Below are 27,124 nucleotides of genomic sequence, written 5' to 3' on the forward strand. Positions count from 1 at the left end.
CTCTCTCTCACATGCACACAGACTCATACATATACACACATACCCTCTCCCCCTCCCTCTCCCTCTCCCTCTCCCTCTCTCTCTCCCTCTCTCTCTCTCTCTCTCTCTCACAGACACACACACACACACACACACACCACACTCATGCATACACACACAAATACACATACACATACTCTCTCCCCCATCTCTCTCTCACACATATACACATACATACTCTCTCTCTCACACACACACACACTCACACATATACACACATACTTTCTCTCATATACACACACATACATACACACAGAATGAAGACACAGAGAAATATGGAAGAGTGAATGTAAATAGTTTTAGGCCAGATGCCATGGGGGATGTAAAAATGCTGTCTTCTGAGCAGCCATGAGTCCACAGCAGCTGGAGTTGGAGCTGGAGTTGGAGCTCCATACCCAGGGCTTGCACAAGACCGGGCATGTCTGCATGGAGTTAGGAACAGGGGCAGGGCTTGTTACGGCCCTACCCCCGGCTGCTGGTGGGTGCTCTGGGGACTGGAGTCGTTGGCTTCAGTAGTGTAGCTACTGACAAGTGCCCCATGCTTCAAGGGGTAGCTCCACATGCATGTGCACAGTGATGAGACAGAGGGTTGATTTGACAAGAATGAAAGGAGGAGACTAGGTGGGGGTAAAGTAAATATAATCAGAATGTGCTGTGTGTGTGTGTGTGTGTGTGTGTGTGTGTATGTTATGAAACTGTCAGGGAATAAGTTTAGTTTTTTAAAAAGAAGAAAGAGGAGGAGTATGAAAGTCATGTCTACATTTGGAAAATATTTGTCATATATCCAAAATTACCCGCAAGTCAAAATATATTCATGCATATACATAAGGAAGCATCACTTAAAGTTTCTATCTAGCTTCCAGAATTAGTTTCATGAAAAACTATTTCGTTATTTCTTCCATCTTCATTTCAAGAACAAGACACTAAATATTTATAAATAAATATATAAGTATAAATATGCATATAAATGTATATTTATATAAATAAAAATAAATATAAAGTATTTTTTAAAAGACAAAGCTGAGATGAAACAAGCAAACAAACCTTGGAATTTATGGAACCAGGGCTAAGATAATCCACCCGAAATGGAAACAGATCTATGTGTCTGAGCAGCAACCTCTGCCATTTCAGCCCCTCTAAGATGTGGTTCCAGAGGCAGAAAGAAGCCAAGACTCAAAACTATCATGGGGAAGAACTGAAGGTCTGAAAGTAAGACTCTTCCTGTGAAGAAAAGTTTAAAATGGCTAGGATCCTTTAACAAGAAGCACCTTGCCAATTAGTGGGTTAAAAGTAAGCTCTGCTTCAAGAAAACATCTACAACAACTCCTGCACCTAATGCTAAGTTTGTGAAAAGGTGGTAAGAGTTTTCTCTGAAATATGTCTCCTAGTAATGTCAAAAGCTACACCCATAAAGTCTCACCAATATGATTGCCTAACATGAGCTGAAAAAGGATGACATCAGTGGACTTGCCAAAGTGGACACGGAAAAGCATATGAGGCTTCAACCTAGCACACACACACAACACACACACACACACACACACACACACAGGCAAACAAGAGAAGCTAAGAGCAGAAAATGTGGTCCTCCCCAGGGAAGAGGACTCCAATTGATTATCTAATACTGTCTTAGTCATTATTGTTATGCTGCTGTGAAGAGACACAGTTAATTAGGGACACAATTACTTGGGGTTGGCTTACAGTTTCAACGGTTTAGTCCATTGTTGTCATAGTGGGAATCATGGCTGGACACAGACACACATGGCGCTGAAGAAGTAGTTTGACAGTTCTACATATGGATCCTTGGACCCCAGGAAGAGAGAGGCATTGGGCTTGACTTGAGCATTTGAAACCCCAAAGCTCACCCATAATGATGTACTGCCTCCCACAAGTACACACTTACTCCAACAAGGCTACACTTCCTAATTCCTGTTTAGTAATACCACTACCAAATGACCAAGCATTCAGATATATGAGCCTGTGGGAACTTTCCTATTCAAACCACCACAAATATCACATTATCAGCTCTGAAAACATACATACAAATATCAGTATACTATTGAATGAGTAGCATATATAAGCATATATATATGTGTGTGCATGTGTATGTATGATATATATGTATATGTATGTGTATGTGTATGTGTATGTGATTCATATGTATATGTACATGTATATGAATATGAGTATGAGTGTGGGTGTGAGTATGAATATGAATATGTGTATGAATATGAATATTGTATGAATATGAATATGTATGTGATGTATATGCATATGTATATGTGTGTATGTGTATGTGCATGTGTATATGTATATGTATGTGATGTATATGTATGTGATGTATATGTATATGATGTAGATGTATATGTATATGATGTATATGTATGTATATGTATATGTACATGAATATGTATGTGTATATGAATATATATGTGTATATGTATGTGTATGTGTATATGTATATATGTGTATATGTATATGGTGTATATGTGTATATGTATGATGTGTATGATGTGTATGATGTGTATGATGTGTATGTGTATGTGTATATGTATATGGTATATATGTATATGGTGTATATGTATATGGTGTATATGTGTATGTGTATGATGTGTATGATGTGTATGTGTATGTGCATGTGCATGTGTATGTGTATGTGTATGTATATGCATGCAATGGCAGTTGATGATAAAAGGGGTCATGAATTGCATGGAGAGAGGTATATGGGAGGAAAGGGGAGGAAAAATGCTATAATTATATTATAATCTCAAGAATAAAATAAAAATAATTAATCTGACTGCATTACTAAGCAGTGCCAGGCGCAGAGAATAGAAAGCATACTGTGAAGAGGAGGCTCAACAACTCTTGACAGAGTCTCCTCTGTGTTCTTGGGAAGCCAGAAAGGAAGGAAGAATGACGAGAGGAGACCCCCAAGCTCCTCATCTAAGAGGTCAAAGACACAGGGAAAGCAACTGCCATGGAGTTAAGAGATAAAGAAATTCAGCTGCAATGTACTATAAGGAAAATTGAAATGAGATTTATTTTATCTTATACATATGAGCTTTTCACTCACATGTTCATATGTGCATCACATGCATGTCTGATGCCCACAGAGGTCAGAGGAGGGTATTGGATCCCCTGAAATGGGAGTTATGAGTAGTCGAAGTTACTGTGTAGGTAGTAGGAACTGAACCCAGGTCTTCTGCAAAAGCAGCAAGTGCTCTTATCCTCTGAGCCATCTCTCCAAGTCCAAGTATCTACTTTTAAAGTCAGATAATACAGCAAACATATGAATGTATCATGAATATCAAAAGACCCATCACATCTCCAGAAATAAAAATAAATGCTGTCTCCAGAATTTTGAGCACAGGGGAAAACATGGAGTGAACAATTAGAAATGATTGAATAAGAAACTAATAATTTAAAAATAGAACTGCAGAATCTATCAGATGCAAAGTGGTAAGATAAATAAAGGAGATACAAGATGTGTTTAAATAAGTGAGTAATAACAGACTGAGAAACTTCATAATACATAAAACATGAAGGGTCATGCTAGGCCCGATGTGTGTCATTCAAATGCAGGACCACAAACGCTCCATCATCAACTCCCTGTCTGCCATGTGTCTGTACTATAAGTCAGTGGTCCCTATAGTGACAACCATTTCAGGCTCTCCTTGCAGCTGAAATCCACCCAAGAGCTAACTTCACCACTTTAGGCTTTACTAACAAGACTATCCCCATTGTAGCATTGACCTTCTACCTCCATTACCACGTGGACCATGCATCATGAGCCAAAACCAACCTCTTTGTTTTACCCAACCTTGGAGAGTTTTGTCAGGGCAGTGAGAAACTACTAATAGAGGTGAGGAATGATCCCACTTTGAGCTCTGTCTGTTTTTAAATCCATTGGTGATACCATGGCGCCACTTCAAACCAATGATTTTTCTCATAGTTTTAGGGGTGATGCTGCAGACTGAACCTAGCCAGAGTTCATGATCCTAGCTTCATGTATGCTAGATCAATACTCTATCACTGAACTGTACCCCAGCCTGCCCAGAGTACCAGTGCTAGGTAAGTACCTTATCACTAGCTCTGCCCTCAGCATGGCCTATGCTAGGTAAGTGCTATATCACTAAGCTATATCCCCAGCATACCTGTAGTGGGTGAATGCTCTGATATTGAGCTATATCTCTATGATATATCAATACTCTATCACTTAGCTATCACTCCAGCATACCTATGCTAGATAACTGCTCTGTCACTAAGCTATATCCCCAGTACTATCTTCACTTTTTTTTAACTTCCTAGGTACCATTCTACTTTTCATAAACACTAGGCACAGGGGTGAAATGTCACTGATACTGAAAGCCATGAGGAAACTGTTTGCTATTATGATTCTCTGTTGTAAGTCTTCATTTCTTCTCTCAGTCTGAGGCAGTATTTCTCTGTTGAGGTAGATCTGGAGGAGGGGTAAACCTCACTTTAGGTTCCAACTGTGTTAACCAAACATTGGTTGATTCCTCTAGTTAAACTACATCCTTAGTAGAACATCTTCTCCTTCCTCAGGAGCAATGCATGTTAATATAGCTCAGACCATACCTGTCCCCCAAAGGTCCATGTATTGAACGTCATGTTGGTGATATTGAGAGATAGCAGAGCCTTGAAGTGGTAGAGCCTCATCCGATATCTTTGAGTCTTTGGAGTCTGGACTGGAAGTGGATAGTTGAGCCTTAACCCCTTCTCTGTGCTCTCCTCCAAGAACATAAGGTGAGTGGTTTCCCTCAGCTCTACACCCCTGACATGATATCTGCATTATTTAAAGCAAAGAGATGAATCCATCATGGACTAAAATCTAAACTGAGACTAACTAAGCGTTTTCCATAAGATGATTATCTCAAGTATTTGTTAGATAGGGTAACAAAAAGCAGATTAACACACAAGTAATCAAAGTGTATGGACAAAGCTCTTACAGCTGGTTTCCATCTTTATTGGGATGATCCAAGAACAAAGTCAGAGTTGAATGGTTGAGGGTCAATGAGTGCTTAAAATCACCGAATAGCTTTGCTCTGGAAGTTACCTGGTTCTTTTCTTTTATCAGATTTAATCTCCATATTCTTCCTATAGGTCTCTTTTTGTTCCTATCAAGGATGTATCTGAATGAAAGTAAAATAAATAAATAAATAGATAGGTAGATAGATAGATAGATAGATAGATAGATAGATAGATAGATAGATAGATAGATAAATTTTGAGTGCAATAATGTTGCACTCAAATAGGATTTCCTATTATTCATTTTACACTGCAGAACTGGGAAAGGAATCCATACGTGGACTGGGGGGTTCCCATTTGCTATGGAGATCTATTCTTTGCTTTGCTTTCCCACTCTGCCTGAGACCAGAGGGCTCATCACTTAGCTTCAACAGTCCTCTTTGCACTGGCTTCCACGTGGGCACATTCAGTGGTAATCCCCAGGAAAAAAGTAAAGAAAAAAAAAGACAGGGAGATTGGGTGTCTAGTCCTTGCACTAGCTCTCTGCTGGCAGCTTCAACTCTAGGTGACAACCCCTGCCAAGCAGTTCTTCCCACACACCCCCTTCTCACTTCAGTATGTCCACTGGGGTACAGAGTGGAGTGCTGAGTTTAGCAATTCCTACAGATCAAGCCATGCCTTTGTGAATACTGATGCTCTTTGAATGTTCCATCTGCTTCCCCCCAGAATTCCATCTCACAGAGTAAAGATCTTCCATCTGCAAGAATGAACATCTGTTGCAACTGTTACAGCTTTTCAAGAACCTGTAACTGAGTCCAAGAGGGATACAAACAGAGAAAGGCTTTCCAAGGGATTGTAAGCCCCAGGTAGCTGTGGCTATTTCCTTACTTGAACCAGGTTTATAGTCTCTGCAAGATAAAGGCCCACAGTAAGCCCTGGTAACTGCTTAGCACTCATGCCAGGTTTGTAATGGATTCTTCCTTTACTAGAAAGGAATAAAGGAGGGTCAGGGAGATGACCGCTTGGCCAGACTTCAGCATCTGAGAAAGCACGGTGAGGGCTGCTGTCACATGCATCACCAACTCATACTGCATGTGATGGGCAGGGATGGTTGCTCTGTACTGAAAAGTGGTTTGTGGCACAATCTGTTCTCCTTTGTTTGGTTTTTTTTTCTCCTTAGATGACATTATTGAATGCTACAAGCAGATGGTACCTGCAGCAATTGACATCCTAAAGAACAAAAACAGTTTACATACCGGGTTTTGTTGCTTTTCTTGCTTTCTTCTTCTTCTTCTTCTTCTTCTTCTTCTTCTTCTTCTTCTTCTTCTTCTTCTTCTTCTTCTTCTTCTTCTTCTTCTTCTTCTTCTTCTTCTCCTCCTCCTCCTCCTCTTCCTCCTCCTCCTCCTCCTCCTTCTTCTTCTTCTTCTTTCTTGTTCTCCTCCTCCTTCTTCTTTTTGTTTTAATCTGATGTTCACATCTTTCCTGACACCTTGGCCCATGCCCCTGAGCCATTTCCCCTATTACACAGTCAGAAAGGATGTGCCAGTTTGTCATTAGAGATAGCTGCCAAGTCCTCAGGTGGTTATAAGTGTGCAGCTATGTTCTAAGCATTTTGACAGAGCCATAATGCAAAGTAAATTACATTTAGTTTGTTTCATTCCCTTATATGTATGTGTCACCATCTTACCAGAGTTATTTTCAGAAAGAAAAGACATGAATTCTGTTGGGGTCCAGGACTAGCCACACAAAAACCACTCAGACACCATTCTCGGTCAGATAACAATGATTTATTGAACGCACACCACAAGACTGATTAATCAGGGACACAGCCAGGAGTCAGGATCCAAAACTCCAACAGGCAGTCCTCAGAACCAGTTTTTATATGGGCAAAACAACAACAGGTACATTTGTAGCATTTACAACATCTAAACGAAGCAGTGCTGTCTGACCCTTAAGCACATAGGCTGGGTCTAAAGGCAAGCAGGCTAGGGGATGTCCAAAGTCCAGGACTCTCCATAATGAAATATAAGTTGTTTTGGTCAGGCCACGGAACAATAGGTCAAGTTAAGGTTATGTGCTACAAAATGAACTTTGAAGGAATATGGCAAGGCTATGGTCCACTTATAATATTTAACTAATTCCTATCCTACTGGACTTTTCCAGAGATGAGAAGGAACATTTGGACATTAGTTTATTGTAGATAGTACACCAATGGAGGATCAACAAAACTATTCTACTCAAGTCTAGCTTGAAGAACCAGTGGGTTTATTGAGATTATGATCAGAAACATAGGTGAACGTCACTCTCAGATGCATGGAAGGCTCAAACACAGCTGCTTTACTAACTTGCTCATCTGAGCATGTGTGATGGATGAATCACAAAAGCTGCATCCCTGGAATGTCCAGGCCATGGGCAGCCCCAGGTGGAAGCCTCCTGTTTTCCAGCATCCTTTCTCTCCTGCATCACCCTTCGAGTCGGACTGTTCTCTGGGCTTCTTGCTCCTTGTCTGTGTCCTTATCTCCCTGAGTCTCATGACCTTCCCCCCTCCCTTCAAGAAAGAGTGTTTTAATGCCCAGGAAACAGGGTACACAGCAAGCATTAAAGAAACACTGCTCTTAGAGACTAAATCAGGTTTATGAGAAACAACATGAAGGATTTCTATAGCACAAAGGGAAAAACCCAAGGCAGAGTGGAGGATGCTCATGTATAAGAATTACAGGGTGAACCCTTTCTTCAAGTATGAGATCACCCTACACCAGCACTGTAATGTGTGTGTCTTTTATGATGACCACTGAATCCTCGAAGTTCTTCACATTTCGATATCTGCCACAAACATATACATATACACATACACGTACACATATACATATATATATAAATATATGCTGCTTCTACCTGCTTTATATAACACTTTATATTCCTTATAAAGATCATTTCCACTTTGACTTTGTTTTTTCTGCAAGGTCAAAAGGAATGCATCTGTGCACCAAGGAAAGCAATTTTCAAATTGGAGTAGACTTTTGGTTGGATCTAACTCTAGAGTAGGCTGAGCATGAAACCGTTCAGGCTCGCATGTCCATCCAATAGACTGAGATGTTCAGGCTCTATAATTTATATTATATATACTCTATTTTATATATGTTATATGCATTATATCATATTATATGTGTCAAAATATTTTACTTCTCTGAGCCTAAGCTTCTTCATCTATAATAGTAAATACATCGGGAATTCAAAGGTAAAGCACTGAGCACACTGCCTGTCACATACTAAGCACGCCATAACTATCAGTCTGCACTAGCATCACACTAAAACATGTAGCAAGAACCATAAGTACAATAATCACGCCCATGGGTATGGTTTTCACACTACAAATGCTCCAGAAAACAAGAGGTCCTTGGAAGAATTCCCCTAACTTTAAACTTCTCCCAGAATAAGTAAGCACCATAATATGAACTTTATAGATTCTACTACAAAATTCTCTAGCAAGTCAGCATAGTTCATCTGCTGCAGTAGAGCTGAATATTTGTGCTGATTGTGTTAGATGAGGCAATAATGGGTATAATAAAAGTAACAGGAAAAGCCAGAACCAAGAGAAATAGTTCTTGGCAAAAATTTCCCCTTAGGTGGAAACAGTAAAAAATAAACACTGTGTTGTATGCAAAAGTCTCACTTTCTAGGACAAAGGGGTCTGTACTCTCGTTGGTGGACGTCTCTTACTGTCAGACAGATGATTCAGGCTGTCACAGTTTGGTTGCATGTTACAGTCTGTCTCCGGATAACCAGGATTCTTTGGTCCAGGAAGACACAGGTCCGGCTGGAAATGACAAACTGACATGACCACAGAGGTGGTTTGAAATCTGAGCGTATTTCTCTCTCCCAAAGTCCTGTCAAGTTAACATCTCAAATTAAGCATCATATGCATCTGTAAAAGGCTAGCTAGGTTTCCTCAGGCAATACAGGGTGTTTACCCAAAGTCCAGGGGGTATGTGGCTAAACTGCTTCTTCATCTTGGTCTTGATGTCACACCAGCCTGGGAGCTGAAGAAGGATGATTCTCGTGCCTAGCCTCCTGGCAAAAATGGTGACATTGTAGAGCTTGGGAAGCTGCCTGGCTCTCGCTGTCTTTCAAGAGTACTTCTACCCAGTCTGTCGATTGCATTCTTCTGTGCCATGCCCGGGGCCATCGCAGGCCCTGGGCGATCAGCTCTAGTGATTAGCTTTGGTAGCAGCCTCTAGCCTCCAGCCTGGATGAACTAACTAACTCATTTCTCCTCCAAGTGTCTCTCTCTGAGTAGAAAGTATATACTGTCTCTCTGCCTCTTCGAGTCTCAAATGAGTCTTTGTGAGTATTAAGTATAAACTGTATCCTGAATCACACCCGGATAAGCTAAGAAAAGGTTGTTTTGCCCAAAGAGTCCCTGGGTGGGGCCTGTAACAAAAGGCAGTTTCTCATAAACTTCCCTTGCTATTCAGGTGGGCCTGAGATAGCCTGTCTGCAAGCAAAATTAAGAGTTAAAGGCAGAACTTGATTAACTTGTGGGGGAAGGTAGCTAGGGAACCAACTGGAATGTAAATTCTTTCTACCTTGCCCAATATTCATTTGTAAGGCAGGGACCTTGTAAGATTTTTCAGATGTAAATATTCTTAGTCTGGGCCCAGTTTTTGAAATACACCTGCCCTGAAAGGCAGTGAATAGAAAACCAAAATCAGAACTTGTGACTGGAATTTCTGGAATGCCTTTTCTACCATAATAACATAAATGGTTGGAACAAAGCAAAGCAGAATTTTTTGGCTACAAGATGGATTCTTACATATCTATATTTGCTTGGTTACACCATGTCCCAGCCATCAGAATTGCCAATTGAGATTTTCAGCTTCTGAATGTAAGAAAGAGTTCCATTCTTCCCAGGAGACATTTTCTCGCCTCTGCCTGTAAAATATCATTTTACAGGCTATACTGGGCCACCGTGGCAGTTGCATACTTTTTTAAAGTTCTGTAGCAGGTAATCCCTTCCACAGAGTGACTTCACAGTGGTTCACATCCTGTATGCCCTTGGTGGTGTACCCTCACATCAAGAGAGCCTTATTTTTCTACTTTACTGAATCTCAGCTTTCCGCTGTGATCTCTTCGATTAGTTGAATGCCAGAAAAGTAATTCTGTGTCAGATGTAACCATGACTTGGCCTGACAGCATTAAAATGCCAAAGCCCCAAACAGAAGCCACCTGCTAGGCCTCCATGAGCCAGCTTCAGTCGGATTCTCAGTACACAGCTGCCAGTCAGGCATGGCGACTCTGGGTAATGACCGAGTCAAAGCTTCAGCTCACTCAACCCCTCACTGCCTCCTGGCCACAGACCAGACATTCCTCAGAGACAGGTACATGTTGAGAGCAGTCAACCCATAAAACCAGGGGATAACAAACTAGTTTAAACTCTGTGAGTTGGTTTCTTAAAATTTAACGTATAGCCAGGAAAAGTTTATTCAATTCAGCACAATTTACTTCCCTTTGTCTACCTCCATTTTCTCTTCCAACTAAAGCTAGATGCTTTTTCAAAATCTCTTTCCTCGATACACGGTTAAAAACAATTTATTTAAAATAATAGTAAACTGCATTAATGTATTTAGCCAAGACTGTTATCATTATTAACTAAGACATCAGAAACTCAATTTTAAAACTTTAACTTGAGAGCCAGTGAGGTGGCTCAGCAGGTAGAAGTGTTTGCCCACAGGTCTAAACACTTGAGTTTGATCATTGGCCTCACAAGGTCGTAGGAAAGAATTGACTCAGCAAGCTGCCCTCTGACCTCCACATTCACTATGTTAGCTCACACTCAGAAACACACACATTGTTTTTTAAGTTGAGACACTGATGTGAGTAAAATTTCCTGATACTGGTTGGTTGGACCAACGATAGTAGCTCAATAAGCAAATAATTCCTATCCATATCAATGCAAGTAGAGAGCCAATCTAATAAAGTAATCAGATCACTTTTGTAGTTATTGCTAGCCTGAAAAATATACCAAAAAGTCAACTAATGAAAAAGAGGCTATAAATTTAAGATAGAACTGGGGGAGGAGGTCCACGGGAGAGGGAAGTGAATGGGAAACATAACAAATGTTTGCAAACTATTTGCAATAGTAACATAAGGGCACAAAAAGTGAATTAGGAAGAAAAAAGGAAGAAAAAAAACTTTGTCATGATTGGTCTTACTTATGAACTTGACTGGTTTAGCATCCCCAAGAAAGTGTACCTTGGAGTGTGTCTATGATGGGGTTTCCAGAAATGTTTAACTGAGCATTGAAGAGCCACCCTGGAGATAGATGGCACCATCCATTGTCCTGGGTAGCAGACACACTAAAAAGTAGTCAGGCTGACACACCTATGGCCACTTGATCTTCGACAAAGCGGCTGAAAACATCCAATGGAAAAAAGATATCCTTTTCAACAAATGGTGCTGGTTCAACTGAAGGTCAGCATACAGAAGAATGCAAATTGATCCATCCTTGTCTCCTTGTACTAAGCTCAACTCCAAATGGATCAAGGACCTCCACATAAAGCCAGACACCCTGAAGCTAATAGAAAAAAAACTGGGGAAGACCCTGGAGGACATTGGTACAGGGGGAAAGTTTCTGAACAGATCACCAATAGTGTATGCTCTAAGATCAAGAATTGACAAATGGGACCTCAGAAAATTACAAAGTTTCTGGAAAGCAAAGGACACCATCAAAAGGACAAATCAGCAACCAACAAATTGGGAAAAGATTGTCACAAACCCTACATCAGATAGAAGGCTAATATCCACTATATACAAAGAACTCAAGAAGTTAGACCCCAGAAAACCAAATAACCCTATTAAAAAATGGGGTACAGAGTTAAACAAAGAATTTTCACCTGAAGAACTTCGGATGGTGGAGAAGCAGCTTAAAAAATGCTCAACTTCATTAGTCATTAGGGAAATGCAAATCAAAACAACCCTGAGATTTCACCTTACATCAGTCAGAATGGCTAAGATTAAAAATTTAGGAGACAGCAGGTGATGGTGAGGATGTGGAGAAAGAGGAAATTTCTTTCTGCTGGTGGAGTTGCAAATTAGTACAACCACTCTGGAAATCAGTCTGGCAGTTCCTCAGAAAACTGGGCACCTCACTTCTGGAAGCTCCTGCTATACCACTCCTGGGCATATACCCAGAAGATTCCCCAGCATGTAATAAGAATGCATGCTCCACTATGTTCATAGCAGCCCTATTTATAATAGCCAGAAGCTGGAAAGAACCCAGGTATCCCTCAACAGAAGAAAGGATGCAAAAAATGTGGTATATATACACAATGGAGTACTATTCAGACATTAGAAACAATGAATTCATGAAATTCTTAGGCAAAAGGATGGAACTGGAGAACATCATACTAAGTGAGGTAACCCAGACTCAAAAGATCAATCATGGTATGCACTCACTAATAAGTGGATATTAGCCTAGAAAACTGGAATACCCAAAACATAATCCACACATCAAATGAGGTACAAGAAGAACGGAGGAGTGGCCCCTGGTTCTGGAAAGACTCAGTGTAGCAGTATAGGACAAAATCAGAACAGGGAAGTAGGAAGGGGTGGGTGGGAGAACAGGGAGAGGGAAGGGGGCTTATGGGACTTTCGGGGAGTGGGGGGCCAGAAAAGGGGAAATCATTTGAAATGTAAATTAAAAATATATCGAATAAAAAAATGAAAAACAAAAAGAAGTCAGGTTGACTTTGTATGCCATGTGACCAGTCATCCCACACTCTTAATACTATGATTGCTCCCCAAGATGCACCCAAGTCTGGTCAACCTTGTGACACTGCAACAAGATATTGTCATCTATAAAATGTATATGCAAGAACCACAGTAGAAGATGTGGTCCTTATAATGAGATTAATGCCAAGATCTCAGGGTGCAAAATTAGGGGAAAAAAAGCCTATCAAAGATTGGGTTTTCCCCATATGAATGTAATGTGAGATCAATGGACCAAGAGAAGTGAGACTATTGGAAATAAGACAGAACCAATCAAAGATAGCAGCTGGTAGAGAAAGTATAGGGTCCCATGGTCTAAATGTGCCTGGAAGTTGGATGACCCCCTCCATGAAGCTCAGAGCTGCAAGAAAGGGATCTAGAGAGATGGAAATTGTGAGCAGAAGCTAAAAGCTTGTACTAGAATATTAGATGTGGGCTCCAAAGTGACACTAAATTTAAAAATACCTAGAATGGAAGCTAGAGGGAAAGATGAAGTGGAGCTTGGGGAGATGTGCCAGGCAAAGCCAAACACGACTCTGGTGCAATGGGCGTTGAAAAGAAGGGCAGTCTGTTCAGGAAACTTTCCCCTGTGCCCACGCATTCAACGATCTTCTTTACGTTCTCCTCTATTAATTTCAGTGTGTCTGGTTGTATGTGGAGGACCTTGAGCCACTTGGACTTGAGCTGTGTACAAGGAGATAAGAATGGATTGGTTTGCATTCTTCTGCAGTTGAACCAGCACCATTTGTTGAAAATGCTTTTTGCCACTGGATGGTTTAGCTCCTTTGTCAAAGATCAAGTGTCCATAGGTGTATGGGTTCTTTTCTGGGTCTTGAATTCTATCCCATTAATCTACCTGCCTATCACTGTACCAATTCCATACAGTTTTTATTACAATTGCTCTGTAGCAGAGCTTGAGGTCAGCAACGGTGATTCTGCCAGAAGTTCTTTGGTTGTTGAGAATAGTTTTAGCTATCCTAGGGTTTTTTTTGTTATTCCAGATAAAATTGGAAATCACTCTTTCTAACTCTCTGAAAAACTGAGTTGGAATTTTGATGGGGATTGCATTGAATCTGTAGATTGCTTTCAGCAAGATGGCCATTTTTACTATATTAGCCCTGCCAATGCATGAGCATGGGAGATCTTTCCATCTTCTGAGATATTCTTCAATTTCTTTCTTCAGAGACTTGAAGTTCTTGCCATACAGACCTTTCACTTGCTTACTTAGAGTAATACCAAGTTATTTTATATCATTTGTGACTATTGTGAAGGGTGTTATTTCCCTAATTTCTTTCTCAGACTGTTTATCCTTTGAGTAGAGGAAGGCCACTGATTTTTTTGAGTTAATTTTGTATCCAGCTACTTTGCTGAAGTTGTTTATCAGGAGGTTTAGGAATTCTCTGATGGAATTTGGGGGGGGGGGGTCACTTAAGTATAATATCATATCATCAGCAAATGGTGATATTTTGACTTCTTCCTTTCCAATTTGCATCCCTTTGACCTCCTTTTGTTGTCTAATTGCTCTGGCTAGGATTTTGAATAGATATTGAATAGATATGGAGAGAGTGGGCAGTCTTGTCTAGTGCCTGATTTCAGGGGGATTGCTTCCACTTCCTCTCCATTTAGTTTGATGTGGGCTACTGGTTTGCTGTATATTGCTTTTACTATATTTAGGTATGAATACCTGATCTTTCCAAGAATTTTATCATGAAGAGGTGTTGGATTTTGTCAAATGATTTCTCAGAATTTAAGGAAACAATCATGTGGTTGTTGGTTTGTGGGGTTTTTTTTTTTTTTTTTTTTTTAGTTTGTTCATGTAATGAATTACTTTGATGGATTTCCGTGTATTGAACCATCCCTGCATCCCTGGGATGAAGCCTACTTGATCATGACGGGTGATCGTTTGATGTATTCTTGGAGTCGGTTTGCAAGAATTGTATTGAGTATTTTGCATCAATATTCATAAGGGAAATTGGTCTGAAATTCTCTTTCTTTGCTGGATCTTTGTGTGCTTTAGGTATCAGATTAATTGTGGCATGGCCTGAGATCAAATGAGACCTCATAAAATTGCATAACTTCTGTAAGGCAAAGGACACTGTCAATAGGACAAAATGGTAACCAACAGATCAGGAAAAGATCTTTACCAATCTTACATCCAATAGAGGGGTAATATTCAATATACACAAAGAATGCAAGAAGAGCTCCTGATAATCCAATAACCCTATTAAAATGGGGTACAGAGCTAAACAAAGATTTTCACCTGAGGAATATCAAATGGCTGAGAAGCACCTAAAGATATGTTCAACATCCTTAGTCATCAGGGAAATGCAAATCAAAACAACCCTGAGATTCCACCTCACACCAGTCAGAATGGCTAAGATCAAAAACTCAGGGAACAGTAGATGCTGGAGAGAATGTGGAGAAAGAGGAACACTCCTCCATTTCTGGTAGGATTGCAAGCTTGTACAACCACTCTGGAAATCAGTTTGGTGGTTCCTCAGATATTTGGACATAGTACTACCTGAGGACCCAACTATACCACTCCTGGGCATATACTCAGAAAATGCTCCAACAGGTAATAAGGACACATGCTCCACTATGTTCGTAGCAGCCTTATTTATAATAGCCAGAAGCTGGAAAGAACCCAGATATCCATCAACAGAGGAATAGATACAGAAAATTTGGTACATTTACACAATGGAATACTCCTCAGCTATTAGAAACAATGAATTTATGAAATTCTTAGGCAAATGGATGGAACCAGAAAATATCATCCTGAGTGAGGTAACTCATTCACAAAAGAACACACATGGTATGCACTCACTGATAAGTAAGTGTATATTAGCCCAAAAACTCAGAATACCGAAGATACAATTCACAGACCACATGAAGCTCAAGAAGAAAGAAGACCAAAGTATGGATACTTTGATCCTTCCTAGAAGGGGGAACAAAATACCCATGGGAGGACATACAGCGACAAAGTGTGGCACCACCATCCTAAAAGTTGCTCTCCAAGGTAATTATGAGATGAGTATTTGGTGCTTAGGCCAAAGCTGAGGAGATATTCATACTCACTGTCCAGATTGGACACTATTATGAGCCCCATTTGCTACAAGTGAAGGAAGCACGAGGGGAGGTTTTATTCATCCAAGAAGGGGAACATTCTTACAAACTGCTTAGACACATAGATTAGATGGTCCTGGAGACTTGAGTTAAGTGAGCTGGTGCCTACTCATTCTATACCATTGCTTGGTAAAGTTTTGCTGGGCTTAAAGACAACTAAAAATGTGTACAGTCTGTACAGATTGGGAAGCATTTTCTAGTGTATTTTGTAGAAAGCCCTGGAGATAGAACTTATAACACACAATCAAATATGGGTCCCCCATTATAACTTCCGGACCCTGACAAACAGTTTCATCTTAGTATCAACAATAATACCAAAGCCCTGACTCCTTCTGTTTGGGATAGGAATTTTAAGGCGGTAAACTAAAGTTAAATGAGATCCTAAGAGTAGGCCTGATTTGATATAACTAGTATTCTTAAGAAAGAAGAAAGAGACATCAGGCATACAGTTCTCCCCCAAAGAAATTTCTATATGAGTACACAGAGAGAGAAAAGAAATCCACACAGTAAAGGGAATGCCCTCTGAAGAAACCAAGTCAGCTATCACCTTGACCTTGGCCTGACAGCCTCCCTACTGTGAGAAGAAAGTCAATTTCTACTTGGTGAGGTGCTTTGGAGTATTTTACTACAGAATCACTAATAGACTCATTCGATTGTGTTTGGGGACTGTGCTTCTTATAAATAGGCTCATTTTTTTCATCTCACCAGCCAAAACTATCTCAGCAACTTAGCCTCAATGTATGCAAATTCAAACATGAGAAAAATTCACCCGTGAGAAAAATTCATCTGAACACAATTATATTTGCTTATTTTGTTCTGTTTCTCTCTGCTCTGTGGCCCTGAGGACTAAGCCTAGGATTCTGTACATGCTCAGAGAGTGCTCTCTCTCTCTCTCTCTCTCTCTCACTGAGCAGTCTCTAGTCTTGAACATGGTGTTTAAAAGCATGGCTGTCTCTCTGCTTGCAGAATAAGACTCTGGTAAACTAAACACAAGCCTTTCTTTGTCCTCTAAGTTTTAAGAGAAGGGCTTGGGGATTTAGCTCCATGGTAGAGTGCTTGCCCAGCAAACATAAGGCCCTGGGCTTGTCTTCAGATCCTGAGGTGGGGGGAGACAAAATAACAAAAGTTTTAAGAGAATTTTTCAAACAATGACAATTACGCTGTGCGTGACCTTATTTGGTTTTGCAACCATGACAAAGATCATAGAAGAATACAAGTTTCCAATCCACTTGTGAAGTCTGCCCCCCTGGTCCCACCCCCACCCCATTCTCAAACTTGTATCCACCTTACAAGCAAGACACTGCCTTGTATAAAATCACTCAGCCCTTCTGCTCTTCTGTCTCCCCCACCCTTTAAAATTCATTACATTCCTTGGCAGAGAGTAAGGATTCAAGAAATGTTTGGATAAAGGATCTGGGCCCCTTGGTTCTATCCTCTGGCAATCCTAAACTAAGTCTTTAAAGACTCACCTGGAAGACTTGAGTGTTGCCCATTCATCTTACTCCCTGGAGACAACTGCTCCTGTTCTCTTGCCAAAGCCTTCCTCTCCAACAATCAGCTCTAACTTGTGACTCCAGATTGACTGCTGAGCTCTTCTCCACTTTAACTCTTGGCGGTCTGTGGTGGTTTGCTGTGAACTCTCCTGTAACACTCAGTGAGGCTATTTAGGCAAGTCTTAAAACCTTTAGATGAGGAGCCTCTCTGGAGGAGGCGGATCACTAGGGGCAGGCCTTGAAGTCTCACAGTCTGGTGCCAGCTCTCTCTTAACTTGCTGCTTCCCAACTGTAGATGTCATGTGACCAGACTCTTCATTCTCCTGCCCCCAGCTTCTCTGCCAATATGCCATTATCTCCCTGAACTGTAATCCAGAGTAGCACTCTGGTCCTTTACGTTGCTTCTTCACAGGATTTGGTTACAGCAACAAGAAAGACCAACGAATATGCAGCCTTTCCCATGAACTGTGGTTAGACTCTGTGATGCATATCTATAACCACAGCCCCAGGACCCCCACATCCCACCTTCTCTGATGGGCCACTTTGCTTCCCTACCTGGCCAGAATCATCATTCAGCATATAACCAGTCCGCATCTCAGGTGTTTTTCCCGTCTGATTCCAGAATATGGCTGCTTGAATGGGAACGGTCTCCATAGGCTGGTTATATTTAAACACTTTGCTCCCAGTTGGTAAGACTGTTGGGGAAGGTGGGGAGGTGGAGCCTTGGCTGGTTTCAAAAACCCACGTCTTTCCCAGTGAGCCCTCCCTGCCTCTTGCCTGTGAATCAAACTATAAGCTCTCAGCTACAGCTTCAGGGCCATGTCTACATGTCTGTCTGCTACCATGCTCCCTGCTGTGGTGGGCAAAGCATCTAGCCCTGTATAGAAAGGCGAACCCTGAATCAAATGCTTTCTAAGTTGCCTTGGCCATGGTGTTTTATCAAGACAGTATTTAATCTTAACTAAAACACAGAGAAGTCTGCATAGAAAATGCAGCACGCTTTTTGTTAAGAATCTTTATTTCATGACTTGATGGTCTTAGAGACTGTGCTTTCTGCTCTGTCTTCAGAGTGTAGGAGTGCAGCAAGAGGCTGACCTCCCATGCTGAGAGAAGTCAGGCTATTTGTGGCACATATTTCTTTTACTCTCAGAATGGTTACAACCTCCAAAGGCCCTCTTGCCAGTCCGAGGACCATCCTCCTGAGTGGAAAGTCCTCTACCGCCACAGCTGTTTTAAGCTACCATGGTCAAGTAAAGCTGACATCTCAAAAGTCATGAGATGTCCTGTTTCCAGGGACAAGTTTTAACTCTGTGTTCTCAGCTGTTCTTTAATAATCTTGGAATTCACTCACTATATGGCCCAGGCACCTCGACTGCCAAAAGGGCTCCCTGAGCAATTCGACCACCATGCCCTCCTTTAAATAACTGTGAATTTAAGACAATTTCTCTTTGTATGGTCATCGACCAGGCAGTTTCATACTTGATAATCGCTTTATCTCCACCATGTCCAACACGCTTTCAACCGAGTGCTTACACAGTGGAAACTCTGGAACTCAGTGGGAGAAGAGGCTGAGAATCGAGGAGACCGCAGATTGAGTCTTCAGATTTGGGAGATGGGAGTAATATCCCCACTCCCTCTATCTATCGGGCTTCTGTTTTGTAGTTACCTGAATTCATCTGGGTCCCCTTGAAGATTTGGGAGGTGGGGGGGTGAGAAAGAGGAGAAGATGAAGAAGAGGAGGAGGAGGAGGGGAGAGAGAGACAGAGACAGAGAGACAGAGACAGAGAAACAGAGACAGAGAGAGAGAGAGAGACATCTTGATACTGAGATACAAGGCTGAGAGCCTCTTATGATACCCGCTGCAATGGAACAAAGCCACCACCAGAGGGTACTGAAGGACCGGGATCCTGAGATCTGGTCCAGTTCCAGCAGCTCATTTCAAAAGTTCTGCCGGGGATAGAGAGGGGAGGAGGGGACGACCCTGTGCAGCAAGGTCAAGAATCAACGGCGCTTTTACGTGAATTCGGGCACCGTTCCCGGTTGCTACTGTGCATCACAGCAAGGCCTCGCGGTTTTCGTCTCGCCACGCCCATCCCTGATCGAAGACTTGGGCTGCCTACAACCAGCTCTCATAGGCCTGCCCGCGGGGCGGGAGAGGGCGTGGTCTACTTCGGTCCACTCGGATCAGCCACTGCCCCTCTGTTGATGGACTTTGTCCCTTCTGCTGCCTGACCCGGGCCTATTTAGATCTCCGACACCGACGGCAGCCGGTAGCCAGGCAGATTGAGTGGCACTCCGCAGGGACAGCTATCAGTGCAGCCTGAGTGAGCGGCGAGGCCATTCTAAGTGACTGGCTTTCCTAATCCTGCTCCACGCGACCAGCAGAGACATGAATTACTCACGGTTCCTCACTGCCACGAGCCTGGCGAGAAAGCCATCCCCCATCAGATCTACAGGTGAAAACCAAAGCCAGAGCGCCCGCGCGGCTCTGCAAGAGTGGAGTTTTCTTAGCCGAAGCTCTGCTCCGTGCCCTGTTTGGGCGCTCACCGCTAGGTCGCGCCCATTCATTAAAGTATGAAGACAATCTGTGAGCATTAGTGACGCGAGGCGTTATTTAACTTTTGTTCATTAAGAGTTTGGGCTGCAGGCAAGGAAGGCAGTGAGTACTTTTGCTAGGATGTTGGAGATGAGCCAAAGGGCCAAGCATGGGGCCCGTCTTGCAAGCCAGTTTTAGAGAAAAGCTCTACAGGGAAGACAGAACTGGGGAATGGGAGTCAGAGGTGGGGCTGGGACACGCACAGGTAGGTACTGGGCAACCGGGAGAAAGGTCTGCTACTGGGGCCCTCTCCATTTTTCTTGGCCATCCGCATTCTTGGATTCCTCCATCAGTGAGGAAGTCTAGAAAAAGTTATTTTGCATTTATTTCAGATTAGCATTCAGTCTTAGCCCAGTATGCTGCTATGTCAGACTACAGGAGCGGTAATTTAATAAACAGCAAGAGTGTACTCTCATTTCTGGAGGCTGCCATGCCCAACATCAGGTCCCAGTGAGGGCAAATCCAAATAGATGATGCTTCTCGCTGCAGCTCTGCCTCTTTTCTAAGAACACTAATTCCATTTCTGAGGGCAGAATAATATCTAATTATTATGATCTAATTCCATCTTTAATATATCGTATCAAGTACTAGAGTGTAGTATAGGACTTGGTCAGAGACATTTACGTTCAGACCTTGGGACAGTGGACACATTTTTTTCTTCTTTTCATATTTATCATAGTGGACATAATAAGCAGAGCACCAAAAACCCTCATCTCCCTGGCTCCTGGATCTCCAAACCCGAACACATTCCCCTTTAAGTCGGCTGCCTTCACTGTGGAAAACGGAAAGACCATCCAGCTTGAAGATGCCCTGATTAAAACAGCGCTCCAATACTCTCCGAGCTATGGGTAAGTGATCAATTGTAGCTGCCCACAGCTACATCGAAAGGGTTACCGGGTTTCCTGGAAGGAAAGCTGGGAATAGAAAGGGATGTCAAGAGGAAAATGAAGCCAAGACAAGATGTCCTTCCTGCTCAAGCTCCAGGTTTATTGGGGCGGGGGAGTCTCCAAATATATAGGCGAGGGAAGACCCTTCCCCCAAATGCTGGAAACAGGTCTGCAGAACTGGTTCGCTTGCTCTGTGGGTGGCCAGCATCAGGTGGCTGGTACCTCCAGAAACTGCAGATCCTCAGAGAACCATGGGCTAGAGCTACACCCTAGGTGGGAACTAGTGACTAGCATCTGAAATTACCCGCTCAAAGGCGGGGGAGGGGGGGCACAGTCAATAGACGGTAGGATTAATATTGGTTCATTTTCGAATGCCATTGATGAGGTGACTGAGTTCTTTTGTTAATTAACTGTACAATGACTGGGGAGGTTGGGAGAAGAAACTTTAAAACGCTAAAAGCAAAATCAGTACTAAATGCTTCACACAGCCCCGTGACTAGCTTTCAACCTTAAAGGATTGGGAGAGCCAGAGAAACATCTAGAAGAAAGTCCCATTTGAGCTGAGTATGATTCTAAAAAGAACGCTTGGTGAAGCATTATAGCGGGAAGAGAGGAAATGTATAGAACAGCCCTTAGCCAATAAATGTGGATTTCTTTTTTTCTATAGAAAATATATTCTTATTCTATCTGAACATGCCTTCTTCTCTGCTCCTCCGTTCCTTCCCACCTCCTCTCCTCTCTTGATCCATGCCCTTTCTGTCTCGCTCCTTAGAAAAGGACAGGCTTCTAAGAGATAACAACTAAACAAGACAAAATAAAATATAAGATGAAGCAAAAACTGTCATATTGAAGTTGAACACGGCAACCCAACAGGAAGAAAAGAGCCCCGAGAGCAGGCGAGAGAGTCAGAGACACACTTGGTTCTCATGGTCAAGAGTCCCATAAAAATACTAAGCTAACAGCAATAATATAAGCAGAGGAGCTGGTGTAGGCCCAGGTGGGGCCTGTGCTTGCTATTCTAGTCACTGTGAACTCCATTGATTCAGAGACCCAAGTTCTCCTGGTGTCCTCTATCCCCTCTGGCTCTTACCTCTTCCTCAAGATTCCCTGAGCTCTGGGGAAAGGGGTTTATTTGAGGGAGAACTCCAATTTACACTGTCTCCATATAACGTCTGGCTGTGGGTCTCTGCATCTCTTCCCATCTGCTGCTAGAAAAAAAGCCTCTCTGGATGCAGCAATGATCGATGACTATACCAGGATATCATTAGGAATCATTTTATTGGTTTGGTTTGGGTTTGGGTTTTACTGGTTGTGTTTGATTTTTTTCCCTTGGTCTTTGAGCTATCTAGTCCCAGGTTCCTGATTTCCCAAGCAGTGTTGGGTAAAGGCTCCTTCCCATGGAGTGAGACAGAAGTCAAATCAGACATTGGTTGGCTGCTCCCACAAGTTCTGCGCCACCATTGTCCTACAGATGGTGTCCACATTTCTCTTTTGGTACTCTGAAGAGTAGCTGCCCACACCAAAGAAACAGATGTAGGGAGGAAGGCTCCGCGTAGGCAGCAGCCTGGCTGCCTTGTTCAGTGAGTTGCGTGGACGCTGTCCTCAGCAACAGGACCCTGCAAAGTTTTCCCATTGTCTTAGTAACAGCCTTAGTCGCTTGAGGATCTCCGTGGGACACCCTTGGCTGACAATTGAATGCAGCCTGGTCCTGCCACTAGAAGCCTCACCTGGCAACAAGAGATAACCTGTCAGAACTCCTTTTCCGCCATTACTAGAAGTCATCATTCCTTCCTCTTCTCTACGCAGACTGTTTCTCTTCACATAACCTCTCCGGGTCTATGGATTATGTCTTGTTTATTGATTGTTTAACTAATATCTACTTATAAGTGAGTATATACCTACATGCCATATTTGTCTTTCTGAGTTACCTCACTTAATTTGTTCTAATCCCATCCATTTGCCTGCAGATTTCATGATGTCAATATTTTTAAGAGTTGAGTAATTTTCTAGTGTGTAAATGTGCCACATTTCCTTTGTCCATTCTGTTGCAGGACATCTAGGCCATTCCCAGTTTCTGGCTATTATGAGTAAAGCCACAGTAAACATGGTTGAGCAAAGTGTCCTGTGGCAGGATGGAGCATATTGGGTTTATGCCCAAGAGTGGTATAGCTTGGGTCTTGAGTTAGATCATTTCCCAATTTTCTGAGGGATTGTAATACTGATTTCCATAGTGGCTGTGATTCCTTTGCAGATAATTCTCTGTTTAGATCTGTATTTCCATTTTTAATTGGTTTACTTGTTTTTCTGATCACTATTCTTCAGTTCTTTATATAGTTTGGATTTTAGTCCTCTATTGAATGTAGAGACAGTAAAAACTTTTTCCACTCTGGGAACTATGATTTCACCCAGTTCATGGTGTCCTTTGCTTCTCATAAGGTCCCATTTATTAATTATTGATCTCAGTGTCTGCACAGTCTGTGTTCTGTTCATGACGTCTTCTCCTGTGCCAATGCATTCAAGTCTCTTCCCCCTGCTTGCTTTCCCACCAGGCTCAGTGTATCTAGTTTTATGTTGAGGTTTTTGATCTGCTTGGACTTGAGTTCTGTACAGAGTGATAAATATTGACCTATTTGCATTCTTTTACATGCAGCCATCCAATTTGACCAGAACAGTTTGTTGAAAAAGCTCTTTTTTTCCTCCAGTGTATATCTCAGGTTTTTATAAAAACCAGGTGTCCATAGGTATGTAGATTTATGTCTGAGTCTTCAATTCAATTCAGGTAATCAAAGTGTCTATTTTTATGCCAATACCACAAAGTTTTTATTACTATAGATCTGTAGTACAACTTGAAATTAATGATGGTGATACCTTTAGCAGTTCTTTTACATTCAGGATTGGTTTAACTCTCCTGTGTTTTGTTTTGTTTTGTTTATCTGTTCATTTGATTATTTTTTTGCTTTTCCATATGAAGTTGAGAATTGTCCTTTCCAGGTCTATGAAGAATTGTGTTGAAATTTTGTTGGGGATTGCATTGAATCTGATTGCTTTGTGGTGGAATGGCCATTTTACTGTGATGACCTGATGATTCATGAACATAGGAAATCTTTCCATGTAGTGATATCTTCTTCAAGGTTCCTTTTCAAAACTTGATTTTTTTTTATCATACAAACCTTTCCATTTGCTTGATTAGAGTTATATAAAGATGTTTTATATTATTTGAGGCTATTATAAAAGCTATTGGTTCCCTGATGACTTTCTTAGTCTGATATTTGTATATAGAAAGGCTACTGATTTTTTTTTTTAATTAACCTGTATCCACCTACTTCCCTCAAAGTTTTTGTCAGCTGTGGGAATTTCCTGGATCACTTATATTATCATATCATCTGCAAATAATATTTTGGCTTCTTCCTTTCCTATTTGTATCACCTTGATCTCCTACAGATGTCCTATTGTTCTAGCTAAAACTTCAAGCACTGCATTGACGGATATGAGGAAAGCAGACAACCTTGTCTTGTCTCTGCTACTGTAGTGGAATTGTGTTGAGTTTCTCGCCATTTAAGTTTATGTTATCTATAGGCTTGCTGAAAACTGCCTTTATATGTTGATGTATGCCTCTTGTAATCCTAATCTCTCTAGGACTTTTATCAGGAAAGAATGCTAGATTTTTGTCAAAGGCTTTTTCAGCATCTAAGAAGATGATCTTGTGGTTTTTCCCTTCGTTTATATGATAGACTACATTTATCAATTTATATATATTAAGCCATCCCTGCATTTCTTGGATGAAGCCTACTTAATCATCGTGAATGATTTTTTGATGTGTTCTTGGATTCAGTTTGCAAGTGTTTTCTTGAGTATTTTCATGTCTATGTTCATAAGGGAAGTTGGTACATAATTTTCTTTGTTGGGTCTTTATGTGGTTTGGGTATAAGTGTGGCCTCATAAAATGAATTTGACAATATTCTTTCTATATCTATTTTGTGGAATAATTTTAGGAATATTGCATTAACTCTTCTTTAAAAGTCTGGTAGAATTCTGCAATAAGCCATCTGCCCCTGTACAATTTTAAAGGTTGTGTCCATTTCACTGGTGGTTATAGGTCTGTGTAAATTGCTCATCTGATCTTGATTTAAGTTAGATAAGTGGTACTTATCAAGAAAATTATTCATTTCTTTTAGATTTTCCAATTTGGTGGAGTACAGGTTTTTAAAGTGTGTTCATATGTTTCTCTGGCATTTCTCCGTGTCTGTTGTCAGGCCCCCTTTCTATTTCTGATTTTATTAATTTGGATATTCTCTCTCTGCCTTCTAGTTAGTGTGGATGAGAATTGGTCCATCTTGTTGATTTTCTCAAAGAACCAACACTTTGCTTCATTGATTCCTTGAGTTGCTCAGGTCCTTTGTACTTTATTGATTTCAGTTTGATTATTTCTTGCCATGCACTCTTCTTGGGTATGCTTACTTCTTTTCGTTCTAGGGCTTTCAGGTGTGTTTTAAAGTTGCTACCATGAGAACTCTCTAATTTTTTAATGTAGGCACTTAGAGCTCTAAACGTTCATCTTAGCACTATTTTCATTGGGTTCCATAAATTGGGGGTATGCTGTGTATTCATTTTCATTGAATTCTAGAGTGTGATAGCTGTGTGTTGCCTGTTTTACTGGCCTACTCAGCTGGTATGTCCTCACAGAATGCCTGAAGGTGCTGAGGACTGGGAAGTAGTGATGTGTGGGAGAAGGGATGGTTAGGAGGAGATGGTCTGTAATTCTGCTGGCTCCTTACCAGGTTCTCTGACACATGTCATGATGTTTCCTTTTAAACAAGAATACATGGATTCTATAAATTCTAAATGCTGAACAGCAAACTCAACCACATACCACAAGATTTCCTTTAGCTAATCTTCTTTGTATGATAAAGGCTAATTTATTAATACTTTATATAATAGTTTATTAAATGTATTTGTGGCCAGGTACAGTGGGATATAGGTCACCTCAAAACCAGCCTGGGCTATATATACACAGCCAAAAATAAAGAAACAAAAAGTCTTCTGTTGGAAGAGTTTATTGAAATCATCCTATTAATGTACACATGGATTGGGTAAACATCTAATTTATAGTAATCTTCCTAATGTAACAAAGACTCTATCATGTAAAGAACGACCTAGGGGAGACAAAGCCTTCAGGCTTCAAATTAAGTAGGACGTAGATTCAAGCTTGGCCCATGGATTAAACGACTGGCTTTATGTGAATCTCTTAACATCTAACGCTGTGGCTTCATTTTTAAGTGAGAATTCTGATATTGCTGAAAGGCATTTGAGGGATTTTTAAATTGAATGTATAATGAGTTTGATATTAAGCCACTATTTCTTCCCTGCCTACTATTTCTATGATTATTAAGACCATAATTTTAAAATGCATTGTATGCCTTAGAATTCCAGAACTTCTGTCCTGGCTAAAACAGTTGCAAATAAAATTGCATAATCCTCCCACTGTCTACTACCCACCCAATCAAGGACAGATGGATCTCTGCATCACGTCCGGCTGCCAAGACGGTCTCTGCAAGGTAAGAACGGACGGAAAAGGAGAGCTGTGTGTAGAATGAAGCACACTCCTGAATGTGGTCTTCCCCCAGGAACAACAAGGGGGACATGATTTGTGGGCTACTAGTGGCTCTTGTAACAAACAAAATTTGTTTGTTTGTTTTGTTTTTGTCTTTGTCTTCACCTAGGATACTAAACAGGAAACTCAAAGTCAAAAGATAGGATGGGAGGGGTGAAGGCCAGGGGTGGACTGACCACACACACAAGGCAGGTGCACATGCTTTGGGTTAATCAATTGACATTAGAAATCAAAATAACCTTTTCTTTTTGTGTTTAGAAAAGGGAAAGAAATTAGCTACTGGGTAGGTATTGCTAGAAGAGAAATATTTGTGAGTCTATGAATTCATACTTAGAGATGGTCTCAGAGATATGACTTTCTTTGGAAAAGCATACGGTGACCTTTCCTTATGGAAAGAGACAGATAACAGTTTCTTCGTTATCTGTTACAATTCCAGTCATGCCAAAGAATTGTTAGTATAAGTGACTTTATTATGGAGGCCATGACAATTAATCTCATTTAATATTTGTTCCACTGTTTATAGTTGCCTCCTTCATTTTTTTTAAGTAACGTGGCTTTTTTCTACCTGGCTGCGTCAACAATAGATTTTTTTTTCATTTCTCTCACATCTATTTTACTT

General features: G+C 41.2%; 1 protein-coding gene across 3 annotated transcripts in view; it reads left to right on the forward strand.

Moving 5' to 3' along the window:
• Nucleotides 1-19,659: 19,659 nt before the first annotated feature.
• Aadat (aminoadipate aminotransferase) overlaps nucleotides 19,660-27,124 on the forward strand; it is a 33,376-nt gene continuing 25,911 nt past the window's right edge. For 2 of the 3 annotated variants that reach the window (XM_052162561.1, XM_052162559.1), the window contains exons 1-3: nucleotides 19,660-19,867; nucleotides 20,687-20,855; nucleotides 26,317-26,449. In XM_052162561.1, coding sequence (XP_052018521.1) covers nucleotides 19,801-19,867; nucleotides 20,687-20,855; nucleotides 26,317-26,449 — 369 coding nt within the window. In that variant the 5' untranslated portion in view covers nucleotides 19,660-19,800. Of the gene's footprint in view, nucleotides 19,880-20,686; nucleotides 20,856-26,316; nucleotides 26,450-27,124 lie in introns of all 3 variants that reach the window. The other variant, XM_052162560.1, reaches the window with a different exon arrangement.

Source organism: Apodemus sylvaticus, chromosome 18 (genome assembly GCF_947179515.1).
Source record: "Apodemus sylvaticus chromosome 18, mApoSyl1.1, whole genome shotgun sequence".
NCBI classification, from domain to species: Eukaryota; Metazoa; Chordata; class Mammalia; order Rodentia; family Muridae; genus Apodemus; species Apodemus sylvaticus.